The 13,841-nt window shown below is 47.6% G+C and overlaps 1 protein-coding gene across 4 annotated transcripts in view; it reads right to left on the bottom strand.

Annotated features, from left to right (window-relative positions):
* Positions 1–634: 634 nt before the first annotated feature.
* RASGRP2 (RAS guanyl releasing protein 2) overlaps positions 635–13,841 on the bottom strand; it is a 28,369-nt gene continuing 15,162 nt past the window's right edge. For all 4 annotated transcript variants that reach the window (XM_042440856.1, XM_042440859.1, XM_042440858.1 and 1 more), the window contains exons 9-17: positions 13,464–13,745; positions 11,635–11,712; positions 9,919–10,041; positions 9,589–9,704; positions 7,382–7,523; positions 6,863–6,899; positions 5,703–5,861; positions 2,644–2,722; positions 635–1,005 (exon numbers count right to left, since the gene is read on the bottom strand). In XM_042440856.1, coding sequence (XP_042296790.1) covers positions 2,664–2,722; positions 5,703–5,861; positions 6,863–6,899; positions 7,382–7,523; positions 9,589–9,704; positions 9,919–10,041; positions 11,635–11,712; positions 13,464–13,745 — 996 coding nt within the window. In that variant the 3' untranslated portion in view covers positions 635–1,005; positions 2,644–2,663. The remainder of the gene's footprint in view (positions 1,006–2,643; positions 2,723–5,702; positions 5,862–6,862; positions 6,900–7,381; positions 7,524–9,588; positions 9,705–9,918; positions 10,042–11,634; positions 11,713–13,463; positions 13,746–13,841) is intronic.

A 13,841-nucleotide genomic window follows, 5' to 3' on the forward strand; every position in this document is an offset into this window, starting at 1 on the left:
AACCGTTTGCAGTTTGGAAAAGGCAGGATACAAATATCATCATCATCATCATCATCATGAATGGTTTCCTTGAGTTGGGATGCACTAACCAAATTCGTTCCATATCATTTAACATTATGGAACCATAGAGTGTTTTGAGTGTTGGACAAAGGATCTGGAGAACAGGATTCGAATTCCCATTCGGCCATGGAAACACGCTGGGTAACCTTGGGCAAGTCACAAATTAATTATATATATATTAACCTGGAATAATACTACTCTAGCAATCTCTAAGCATGACTCTATGATCAGCTTCAAGCAAAATCGTGCTGGAGGACCTATACATTCCTAGAGAGACCATATTCATCAAATCCATACATAACCAAATACGCCAAATACGCAAATGTGGAGGGCTGGCTGTATCTATAGTCAGAGGCGGATTGGCATTGCCTTCTTCAGGCTGAAAGAGGGATGTTTGCCCATGTTCACCCAATGGGTATCCATGGCCGAGCGGAGATTTGAACCCTGGTCTCCCAAAGTCCTATCCCAACTCTTAAACCAATGCACATTGACTCCCATATTTCCAGTCCATTATTCCCAGAGAAGAACATGATGTAAAACAGACCGAGAAACCTACAGGGAGAGGAAGTGTCAGATATTATTATTATTATTATTATTATTATTATTATTATTATTACACAGTTGAATCCAGTTCCTGGTACAAATATACATATTGGGGGACACTTGCAATGGGGCTGGGGTGGGTCGTCTGGCCCCACCGAGGGAAACATTTGCCACGAAACAGCCCTTGGAAGATCAGGGGTCAGGAGAAAGGTGTTCCGGAGCAGACAAAAGGTTCCCTCCTCAGTCGTCTCGGGGGTCTTATCTGTCTGCGTTGCTCAGCCATCCCCGGCTCCGAAGCCCCCTGAAAAATACGCATTCCTTTGGAAGGGCAGTGAGGTCACTGGAACACGGTTGAGGGGTCTTCCGGCGGGTTGGTGGCGGCAGAGAAGGGAGGAGACGGTTCTGCAAAGACAAAACGCAACCCGGATCACACCTGATGGACGACTGCAACCCGAATTCTCTATCAGCTATGTAGCTGATGGCGGCTCGCCCAGCTACAAATCCTAATATTCCCTAGGAAGCAACCATGGAAGTTGGAATTGAATCATGGTGGACAATTGGGTGGTGTCACTACAATTGATTCTTTGCTTTGATTATGTGTTCCTGCATGGCACAGAGGCTGGCCCTTGTAGTTTCTTCCAACTCAACAAAATGGCAAAGGGTCTGGAGAGCAAACCTTATGAGGAAAGACTTAGGGAGCTGGGTATGTTTCGCCTGGAGAAGGGACAGTTAAGAAGTGATACGACAGCCCTTTTTAAGTATTTGAAGGGGTTTCATATTGAGGATGGAGCAAGCTTGTTTTCTGCTGCTCCAGAGAATAGGATAAGGAACAATGGATGCAAGCTAAAAGTGATTCCACCTCAACATTAGGAGGAACTTCTTGATAGTAAGAGCTGTTTGACAGTGGAAGACTCTCTCTTGGAGGATGGTGGAGTCTCCTTCTTTGGAGGTCTTTCAGCAGAGGATGGATGGCCATCTGTCGGGGATGCTTTGAGAATTCTGCATGTCAGATTGGGGTTGGGCTGGATGGCCCTTGGGGTCTCTTCCAACTCTAGGATTCTATGAACTCTGTGATCCGATGACGTACGTAACAGAGATGGAAAAGTTGCAGAAATGGAGAACCATAATGATAAATTAGTTACGTTCATAGAATCACAGAATCCTAGAGTTGGAAGAGACTCCCAAGGGTCATCCCATCTAACCCCATTTCTGCCATGCAGGAATTCACAATGAAAGCACCCCCGACAGATGGCCTCTGTTTAAATATCTCCAAAGACATTCCGAGGGAGTGTGTTTTTATAGCTATGGAGTAGGCAATGGGTTATGCTTGTGTGCTTTGGTTTGATTTGCTTTGACACTATATAACCCTTGGGGATCCATCTTCCACCAATGTGACCCTCGTGGGTACAATTCCATGGAGAATGGGATTGGCAGCCAGGAATAATCTGGGTAGAATTGGGACGTCACTATAGAGGTACAGGGAGTATGGACCACACCAGATGACATCTCAGAAGTGACCACTCAGTGGAGTGGTCACTCGTCATCCATCCCAAAATCCCCCGGCGTCCCAACTCCACCTACCAGACCCAAAAGGGGATGCTGGGCAAGATAGTACCCAACACCCACCATTGCAAAGAGGGGCAGCTGGAGTGTGTGCCAGGAAGCCTATGAATTATTGCATTGGGGCAACACCAACCTTAACTGAATTATTTATTAAGTGATTCCCAAACTTTTGTCCTCCAAGGTGTTTGGGACTTCAACTCCCAGAAGCCCCAACACTCAGGGATCCTGGGTGCTGACGTCCAAAACATCCCAAGGATTAAAGTTTAGGAACCGCTGGTTTAGAGGACTGATGTTACCATTGTTTGTGAAAGGATGCATGGGATCCTTGTCTGCTGAGGACCCTCCGCTGCATCACTGAACACTGATAAAGCCGATCCGATAGCAGCAACATGCGCCTGTGTTTTGCACCCAAAGAACCCTTTTGGAGCACTGGGAATTAAACTATTTTCCAGAACAGGACTCCTCTGCAAGGATCACCTGATTCCTCGGGATCAACCTCATAGGTGGACGTCAAAGACCCCGTCTTCCACCGCCTGCGTGTCTTCCTCCTGGATTTCTGCAAGAACCAAATTGAACATGCATTGCAAAACGAGCACCGTAAACTGATTGCAAAAGGGAAAGAAACATAGATAACACACACAGAGAGAGACACAGTTTCTCCAAAGGACAGTATCACATAATCATAGCGTTGAAAGAGACCACAAGGGCCATTCCTAATATGCAGGAATACGCAAAGCAATCCCATTTTTTAAGTTTTAAGTGACTGCAATGATTTAAAAAGATGGGGGATGAAAGCAAATTTCATGCAGTGGGTCAAAATTTCTTATTTCGGGAAGCAGTGCCCAAATTTTGCATGGTCCCTGTCTATAGTTATACACTGGGTCCAAAAGGTGAACTAGACTAGCTTGGCCAAATGAAAAACTGTCTCTTTTCAAACCACAGAAACACACACATCTGACCTTTTGGGTCCTTTATTTATTAATTGAATTTCATTTTATATTATTATTATTATTATTATTATTATTATTATTAGTTTCCAATGATTTCTTCCACTCCTTCCGGTATACTTTGCACAACGATGTGGCCAGATAAAGGCGCTGCACATGTATGGCTGAAACGTTCTCTCTTTGTTGCTGCAGGAAAGGATCGCCAAAGTTTGGATCTCAGCTCTTTTCCATCGCATCTCGCCACGCAAAACTGGAAAAAGGGCGAAAAGCTGTTCCAGGAACGATAACAGCTCGCCCGTTTCCCAATCTGCTAGAAGCAAACAACAGAGAGAGAGCAACAACTGCGGTGTGATGATGCATCCTTGACTCCGTAAAATGAAACGATGGAGAACACCAGAGGGAGATGTTGCATCACTTTCTGCAAAGGTACCCTTGGTTGCATCAAGACTTAAAGTTTGCATTGGGATTTGTGGCGCAGGGTAAGATGGAGAATGCAGAGATCCTGGAAAGTGGATCCCCAGCCAAAACCCCAGGAAATATTAAAGAGACGTCCCAAAATACTTTGCTGACTGAGGCCAAGAACCTTTTGGCCTCGTTCCCACTACCTTTTAAACTGGATTGCAAATTGGTTTGAAGCAGTTTAAATGACCCTGGCTTGCAATTGAACCAAATCGGTGAAGCAATTCGGAGGGGGGGGCATGCGCAGACCCATTTAACCTACTTTTTTTGACGCTGATTTCCCCCCCACGTCTTTTTGGATAAATCGATTCCACACAAGTGTGTGAACCAGATGTGGATAGGAATCGATTTAAATTTGACCTTCGGACAGCCGGAGTGGGTCAAATTAATCCGTCAATGTGAGCCACAAGTGGGTAATAGTGCACAATAGTGCAACACCGGCTGGTCTTGTGTGCACGTGCAAAACACCAGCCGGTCTTCAAATCCCTGCACCAGCACTGCCACCTAGCGTTGCAGCAATCTTAACAAGAATAGTGAGATCTTGCATGAGCCCCCCCCCCCAAAATGAAGCGTGATCCCCCTCCCACCGAAAATAGTGGGGGAGTGGCGGCTGCAGGAAGCACCTGTTGGTAAGGCATCCGCCCAAAAGAAAGCAAGCAGGAAGCCAAGCTGGGGAGGGCTGTTATCTGGAAGGGAAACGTGTTTCCGGGACAGGAGGAACCGGGCTTCGGGTGTGGATGTGCAAAAACACAGCTTGTGTGATCTCAGGCACTTTGTACAGAGACCGAAAACAAGCCCAAATTGGGTGGAGCGAGTGTTACAGAAAACTATGCATCTGCAAATCCACAAGCAATTGTTGCTCTGCTTTGCAAAGCCCTAAAAGGGCATACCTTCCAAATGTCCTGGGCCTCGTTCCCACTTAAAAATAAATCGGTTTGCGATCCGAATCAATGGATCGATTCGACGGCGGAGCGTGGTTCACACTATGTTTGCCCCAGTTGCATTTTTTCCCCTGTAAAATAATCCACTTGTGGTTCACATTCACAAACCGATCGGTTCAAAATGGACACACTGTGGCCGGCTGAAGGGCAAATTCTAATCGATTCTGATCCGCATCTGATTCACACTTGCGCGGAATTGATTTATCCAGAAAGCCATGGGGAAAAATCAGCGTCAAAAAGGGTTAAATGGGTCTTGCGCATGGGTCTGCCGTATGGCACCCCCTAACCGAACCGCTTTGGCGATTTGGTCCAAGTGAGAACCAGGGTCATTCGAACTGGTTCAAACTGATTTGCAGTCCAGTTTAAAAGGTAGTGGGAATTAATGGTTTGGCAGGGGCTGTTGCTTTTAATCTTCTGCTGTCCCATTGGGATGATGGGAGTCGCAACCCAAACACATCCCAGCATGCTGTCTCTCAAGCATAGAAGCTGCACGTTGCTAAGGAAAAGGCCACTACGATTCTACAGAGGAGACCTGTTTCATCAATATTTCAGAATTCAGAGGGGGAAAAACGTGGACTGAAAACAAACTTAAGGTTCCCATGGGAAACATTGCACAAATGGCCTCTGGTGGACCGGCCGCTGGTTCGAAACAAAGAGTCAAGAAGAAGAAGATTAACGTAAACAGACTTTTTCGCAACGCCGGAAACTGTGGCCAAGTTCCCCTTCAAGATCTGTCCTGCAACCGAGGCTTTTAAACTTTCATAAACAATCCGGGAGGAATGAGATAAGCGCATTTGTGCATGTCGTCCCAAGTGGCATCCCAAACAAGCTGGGAAGTATCCCTTGAGAGTCTCTCCAAAGGAGACTGAGTGTCCATATCCATAAATCAACACAACGCTATGGCTAAAATGATATATAAACCAGTCTTCACTTTAATAATACTCTTGATAGCATGGTTATTATTATTAAATATATTGAATTTATACCCCATCTTTCTCCTGGTAGAATTTCTCTCCTTGCAATTTCTATCCCTTGGTTCATGTTTCCGCCTCTGGAGCAGCAGAAAATAGCTGGATCTGGGTGGGTCGACGCCAGCCAGAATGCTCCAGGTTGCAATTCCTTTGCCCACCTTGTGATGCTCACCGCAACATCACAACCCTGCATCATGCAAAGGCACAAAAAGCCATACCTGTGTGCTTGAGAGAGGTCCTCCCCGGACGTGGCAAGGAGAAGCTGAAGGAGCGGGCAGGAAGACTGGCAGGCCCATCAAGGCTGACGCTCTTGGTGCGCTTGCGGCACTCGACGGAAAGGAGGTCCTTGCACTGCTTGTGGCAGCTCACCCCGCAGGCTGGATGGCAAAAGCAGAGATGGTTACAGCGCACATCCTGAAGTATTTCCATACCACACAACTACAGTCGCCCCTCCGTTTTCACGGGGGATCCGTTCCAGACCCCCTTTGTGCGAAACCGCAACATTCAAGACCCATTGGCTTGTATGGCGGTGCATTCCCATGGTGCCCGAAGGTGCATGCCCTATTTTATCCCACTCAATTTGTCATTCGCACATAAGTGAGGGATGTGGATCCCAAGTCCGCGAAAGCGGAGGGGTGACTGTACATCACTTTGATACCACTTTCATGGCTTTAGATTACTGTATCTGTGGATTTGCAGCTTGGCATGTGGCACCCATGGGACCCTTTCACACAACACAAATACAGTGGGTCCTTGGTATCTGCTGGGGTTCCATGGATGCTCAAGTCCCATTATGTACAATGGCATAGTAAAATTGTGTCCCTTGTAGCAAATAGCAAAATCAAGCTTTGCTTTTGGGTATGCAGCTGTTTTCCATAGATTCAAGCTGAGGATGCTCGAATCCATGGGTAAAAAAAATCCATGGATATGGAGGGCTAACTATATAGCACTATGATTCCTGCCATGGCTACATCCTATAGAAACCTGGCATGCATAGCTTGGTGCGTTCTTTGGAAGAGGCTTCTCGGTGCTGTCTCTGCAAACTGCAAATCCCCAGCCACCATTACACAGAATGGAGACTGCAGTCAAGAAATCAGAAGACTAGGAGTTGGAAGGGCAGCTATGCACTAGACAAGATCCTGAAGTGTCAGGATATATATCATTGAATACTAAAGTTAGGCTTGTCCGCAGCATTGCATTTCCAGTTTCTAGGTATTGTTGGGAAAGCTGGACACGGTGAAGGAGGAGAATCGGCTGATTTGAAATATGGCCCTGGAGGATGGCTAAAAAGACAAATAAAAGGATCCTAGAGCAAATTAAGCCTGAACACCATTTTTCTCACTACTAATCCCTGAATCCTGTTCCCCGAAAAACATACCTCGACATTTGAGGCCTTGCTTGTAGAGTCCGAGGATCTGGAAGAAGGAAATATGAGAGACACAAAGAGAGAGAAAGATTTTCACTATGGATGGGTATGAGTATTGGTATAGAAAATGTTTGCTGCTCTATACACATAACTCCCTAAACACACTCCGTCTCTTGCACCTTCAGTTTTGTGGCCACTGGAAAAGCAAAAGGGCTCCTTTGCAAAGTCTGACGGAGATTTGCAAGGGTTTTTTTGGGGCTCATCCAGACTCGGTTGTTTACCCGTGTCTCTCATTCCAGAATATACCGCAACAACAAAAACCCACACAAAGGTACCCACCCAGCTGCCCACATCTGTGACTCTGGATGCAACCTCAGCAGAAAGCCGCACAATGCAAAAACAAAACTAGGCAAAAACTGGGCCAGACAGTTCAGCTTGGAATAAAAGTCACATTAAACACTCAGACACAAAATCTTGTTGGTGAATACATACATACATACATACATATAGACCAGGGGATGAATGGCTTACCAGACCCTTGCAGTGGCGACAAGCGACAGGGCGCAAGAACGTGGTTTCATGGAAGCTGTGGATGAAGCCCATCTTGCCGTTGAGCTCCGTGCTGGACTTCATGAAATAGGAGATCATCTCCTCGCGACTGATGCAGCCATCCCTGCATTGCAGAAAGGAGCGTTAAAAGAGTCGAGGAGACGGCTGGGATTCGGGACAAAGCTCATGCAAAACACTGGAGGCATTGGCCAATAGTATTGTCCAGAACATGCAACGCAAGCTAGGAGAGGCAGCCGCAGTTTGCTTTTGCCTGAGCCTCCCGGGAAGGGCAAGCTTCTGCCTCCTCCTTTCCTCTCTCTGCAGCTGAATTCATTTAATGCAGACTGTTTTTGCATTTCAGTTTGCAGCAATTGGAGCAAGTTGCGGAGAAAGGGGCGAAGTGGGAGGAAGAAAGAGAAACCAGGACGTTTTAAAAGTGGATGGAAAAGTGGGATGGCAGAGGATTAATCTGAAACTGCCCTTGCCAAACTGGGAAAGGAGGTCGGATGCATTTGCCGAACCAACAGCTGTGCCGCAAAAAGTCGAGATGCCCAACCCAGTTGCCGCTGCAATCCATTTCTACTTAGCAGCCGAGGCGCTCCGGTTTAGTCATTCGTTTATTTATTTAGATAAAAAAACCCTCATCTCTGACATTTTAGGACGCTCCAGAGGCCCTCGGAGTGGCTTTGCCGAAGAGTCTTAAAATAAAACCGCGCTCAGAAAGTAATTACAGGAACATAAATGGCACGGTCTCCGTATGGAAGGGAGATAAATCCGGGCACCGTTTCCTGCCTTCGCTCTTATTCTCCCCTCGCGTCGATAATTAGGTCAGTTCGTTCGAAAACGCAGACCAAGCAAAAATTCTCCCAGCATCTCCAGCTCTGCCTACGCAAGCTTTTGCCATCAGCTGTGACAGAGTTGGTAAAATGCTTCTTTTTTTGGATTGCAACTCCCAAAATCCTCATGGTCCATGGCTGGTTGGAGTGGAGGCACTAGTCACAGCAGTCCAAAAATGGAAATTTTCCAAGTTCTGACATGATCACTAAATGGAAACGCCATGCTCAGATATAGTCTGCCTCTCCAGATGTTTTGGCCTTCAGCTCCCAGAATTCCACACTGTTGGTCAAGCTGGCTGGGGCTTCTGGGAATCGAAGTCCAAAACCCCTGGAGGACCAAAGTTTGGGAACCACTGGCTTAGAAGATCAAATGAACTTAGAAGATCGAATGAACTTAGAACAGTGCTTCCCAAACTTTGGTCTTCGAGATGTTTTGGATTTTAGCTCCATAATTCGAAACTGTTGGCAAAGCTGTCTGGGGCTTCTGGGAACCAAAGTCCAAACACCTGGAGGACCAAAGTTTGGGAACCACTGGCTTAGATGATCAAATGATTCAAGGGATCAGACCAAGATCCTCTTGGTTCCCACATAGTTTGAGGGTGGAGCAGCAACTAACGGAAACCAACACGACTCAGAAGGGGGAAACCCCAGTGCTTTGGTTACAAAACAGAAGATTGCAGCCTTTGCATCGAAGGCAGCTGCGAGGAGGTTTTTGCACGCAGCCAAGCCAGGCGGTCACCAAATAAGGCACGTTTCTCAGGCCACTTGATGCCTGGGAAGGGAAACTCAAGAGTCCAAAGCGGTTGCACCAGATCTCCGAGCGAGAGGCGCAGCTAGATGTAAAGGGCGAGTGGGCCGGGTGCCAGGAGTCCTGGGTTCGCTCCCCGGGAGATGGATGATGCCCTGAAATATTTGGCTTGGCTTCCCCCAGCCTGCTAAAAGAACATGCCGTCCACTCCCACATTTCCTTCTCTCCTCTCTCTCTCTAAGAAAGACGCATGCTTTCCAATGTGTCCGAAATTCTCAGAATCGCAGAAAGGGCTCCCAAGGGCCACCTAGTCCAGCCTCCTCGGTTTTGTTGTCGTCTGCCTTCTGGGTTGCGGAGACCTTAAGGCCGCGGTTCCCAAACTTTGGTCCTCCAGACGATTTGGGCTTCAGCTCCCAGGATTCCATACTGTCGGCCAAGCTGGCTGGGGCTACTGGGAACTGAAGTCCACAAAACCTGGAGGACCAAAGTTTGGGAACCACCGCCATAAGGCAAAGCTATGATGGGGTTTTCTTGGCAAGAGCTGTCCAGACTAGGGCTTCCCCTGAGGCTGAGAGAGTGTGATCCTGCCCAGGAACCCAACTCACTGGTTCTCGTCCAGGTCTCCGAATTTGCAGAGGTACGGGAAGTTATTCCGGATGATGTTGAACTCTTCCTGCGAAATGTGTCCATCGCCATCCACGTCAAAGTTTCGGAAGACGGACTGGGGGGAAAAAACAAGAAAGGGGATGAATCCTGCAGCCTTTCCAAATGTGCTTCTGCATTACAGCTCCCAGCATTCCTTGGCATTGACTATGCTTCCTGGGGTTGCTGGGAACTGGAATCCAACAACCAATAGCCATATGAATCGCATCCCAGGCCTCATCCAAATGCATCTTCTATAAGAGTCCCCCGCATGTGCATGCAATCTCTCCTACCTCCACCATCTTTTCAATGTGTTTGCGCACCACCGCCTGGTCCGGCTTCGGTTTGGGCACCGATGCCCACTCTTCCATCATCACAGGCTGCGGAGGCGGGGTGGACGATGTGGGGCTGGAAGGCTGCAAAAGAGGAACATCACCCTATGTAAATGCATGCTTCTTTGGATCGTCCTGGAAGAGCCCTGAAAGATTGGTGACTTGGCCATGTTGTTGTTTCTTGTTGCGCGTCTTCAAGTCGTTTCTGACACATGGCAACCTTGAGGTGAACCTACCATTTCTTAAAGGACATCTAGGGTCACTGGTAGATTTTCAAAGTTAAGGAAATGTAATGTTAATTTAATTGAATGCCCATTTGCAATTCAATTTACAAATCTACCACAGCCAAAGGTGGAGGTGCCATCCTGCAGGTAGCCCTCCCTACCATCTGAACTAAGACCAGAAACAGAAAATGCAGGCCTTATGACTAACATCTTCAATTCCTTTCTCCTCTTTGACTGAGGAAGAAGAAGCCAGTGAGACTTGGAAAGCTTGCAACATGGAATTGCGCATTCTGGTTGGCACACTAAATGTATCATTATTCGGATGGTATTGCATTAGCTATCACTTCTTTGCAAGGTTTCTTCAGAGGAGGTTTGCCCTGGCCTTCCCCTGAGGCTGAGAGATTGTGACTTGCCCAAGGGCACCCATTTTGGTCTGCCGATATCGGAAGCTGGGAAAGCAAAGAGGGTGGTGAGATGAGAGGAAAAGGAGGAGAGACTGAGGAGTCGGAGGAGAAGCAAAGGAATTGGATCACAAATGCACAGTTGCATCCGGCTGACCGCTTTGCTCTTGTTCTATAGGAAATGGGACCCCAAGGGAGGAAGCCACAGGACAGTCTGGGAAGAAAGGATAAGTTAAGACCCAACACTCCCTCCTGCAAAGGATGGGAAATTGCTCTCTTAAAGTCATCCTCATTCGTTGTTATAGGGTTTGGCAAAGTAACTCGCTGCTGCTATTCCCTACCATGTTTCCAAAAGGGTAATGCAAAGTCAAGTCACTTAGACTCATAGCAATTCTATAACAGGGTTTTCATGGGAAAAGATGTTGGGAGGAGGTTTGCCATGGCCTTCCCCTGAGGCTGAGAGAGTGTGACTTCTTGCCCAAGGGCACCCAGTGGGTTTCCATTGTCAAGCTGGTGATTCAAACCATGGTCTTCCAGAGTCCTGGTCCAACGCTCAAAGCATAACACAAGATATCTCATTATGCCTGTGTATGAAATCCGGTATGGCATTGTGGCTTGAACGCTGGACTATGACCAGGGCATAAAAAACCACTATGCAACCTTGGGCAAGGTCACACTCTCTCAGCCTCAGAGGATGGCAACGGCAAACCCCTCTGAAGAGACGTGCCAAGAAAACCCCATTAAAGGTTGCCTTTAGGGTCACCAAATAACTTGAAAGCATGCAGCAGCAACAATGCAATGCAGGTACTCCAAAACCCGAAACACTTCTGGTCCTAAGCATTGCTGATAAGGGCGATTCAACTTGCAAGGATCTCCCTTCTTGGAATTTAAATCCAAGCCTTATCCTTTGGAGCAACCAGAAACAAACTCCACCTTCCACGTTACGTCCCTTCCTATGTTTAAAAGACAGCTCTTGGATTTGGCTTTCTGCCTTGTCCTGTTGTCTATGGACTGCGGAGTGGTGGCGATGTGGGGAAGACATGCGCGCTTACCGTGGATTTGTTGCGGGGTTCCCGTTGAAGGGAGAGCTGGTAGATCTCCTCTTCGGTCTGGTACTGATCCAGGGAGACCTGCAAAGAAAGAGAACCAAGTCAGAGGGACAGAAACCCAGCATCTCCTTGCAAAGGCTGTGTGATGGATGGGAGGGTTGTCATTGCTATTGTGTGCCTACATTTCCAACGTACGGCGACCCTAAGCCAACCATATCAAGGGGTTTTCTCAGCAGGATTTGGTCCAGAGGAGCTTTGCTATGGCCTTCACTTGAGGCTGAGAAAGTGTGACTTGCCCATGGTTACCCAATGAGTTTCATGGCCGAGCGGAGATTCGAACCCTGGTCTGGATTCTTCTCCCAACTGCTATGTGGGCTGGTAAAATAATTCATAAAATCAATGTTTGGGTCTGGGTTTGGGTCTGCTTTGGAATAGGAAATCAAACCCGGATCTCCTTTTTTTCAGGGGTATCCAGTCGGCTAATCCTTTGCTGCCTAGAATTAAGGTCTTTTTACATAGGAAAAAGCAGCTGCGGAGTGTGCTATTGTCCAGCCTTGTTGTGTAGGCTGGGGTGGGCAACCTAGTGAGTTCGATGGCTGAAGCAGGCGGGAACGGCAAACAAAAGAGATTAAAAACTGCCCGAAACCGATGCGTCACAGATCGGCTTGGACCAATACAGATCTATTTTAGAAACCCACCCTTTTTCCGTCCGCAGTTTGCCCTGCCTGGCCCAGACGTCGCACTCCAAAGCCTTGCAAATTCCTCTGCGTTTCCATCCTCCGCTTGCCAACTTCACACATTCTCTCCTCCCACTGTGTTCCTCTCTTTTCTCCCTTTTCGTCTAACTCTCCATCCCACCCATGAAATTATTTTTTGGCGCACCAACTCCCCTTCCGAAGTTGGAACAGCATTCCATGACAACCCTCACACTTTTGCCGCTTGCCGAGTATACCCGCCATGCCCACTTTTCAGTCTGGGGTCATCCCTCTGCAATTGCGGCATTGGCTTTGGCGGATTTGAGTGATATCTTCCCAAGGAATCTCTAGGTCCTCCAGCGCAACTTGACCATAGAGTCCCAACGGAGGACCTAGAAATTCCTAGAGGAAACGCTTCTATCAGAAAACAACTCCTAGAGAACACAATTCTACGGTTAACTTTCAGCGGATGTCGACTATAGAGTTGCACTGGAGGACCTACAGATTAAACACTTCTCTAGGCATTTGTAGGTCCTCCAGTGCAACTCTATGGTTATCTTTTGATGGACGTTGACCATAGAGTTGCTTTGGAAAACGTAGAGATTCCTAGAGAGAACACTTCTCTAGGCATTTGTAAATCCTCTAGCGCAATTCTATGGTTAACTTTTGGTGGATGTTGACTATAGAGTTAATTCCTATATATATATATATATACACACACACACACACACACACAATCTATCTATCTATCTATCTATCTATCTATCTATCTATCTATCTATCTATCTATATACAGTTCGCCCTTCCCTCACGTGGGGGATCCATTCTGGACCCTCCACGTAAGGGAAAAAACACAGATGCTCAATACGGTGGCAGCGTATGGGAGCATGCGCCATTGTTTCCTTCCGGCACTCGCCTCCCTTCCTTTCGTCGCAGCTTACGGCATATGCTGGAAGCCGCGTAAAATGCACCCGCGTATAACGTGGGTGCACTGTGTGTATGTATGTATGTATGTATGTGTGTGTGTATGTATATGTATTTATAGACTATAGAGTATGTAATTGGGGATTCCAACGTTTCCAAGACTGGATGGCTGGTGCGCACATCTGTTGCGCATGGGCGCGCAATGCCTCTTACCATGAGCAGGTTGAGGAGGTCGGGGTTGGCCTCGAAGGGCGGACGGATGCTTTGCACCATGGCCAGCTCGCTCAGGATGATGAAGAGCTGCTGCATCTTGTTCCCATTGAGACAGGTATGGGCCCGGTCCAGCCAGTCCGGAAGAGCCACATGGACGGCCACCAAGTCCTTCAGGTGGACCCCTAAGATGGGGAACTTGAAGCCCACGCACTCGGCGAAGCGCCGCCGGTAGCGGCTGTAGTTCCCGGCTGAGCTGAGCAATTCGAGGAGAGACTCCCACACCTGAAAAGAGAGCTAGTGTTGAAAGGCACTCCCAGGACTTATATTATCATCATCATCATCATCATCATCATCATCATCATCATCATCATCATCATC

Source organism: Sceloporus undulatus, chromosome 9 (assembly GCF_019175285.1).
Source record: "Sceloporus undulatus isolate JIND9_A2432 ecotype Alabama chromosome 9, SceUnd_v1.1, whole genome shotgun sequence".
Classification (NCBI taxonomy): Eukaryota; Metazoa; Chordata; class Lepidosauria; order Squamata; family Phrynosomatidae; genus Sceloporus; species Sceloporus undulatus.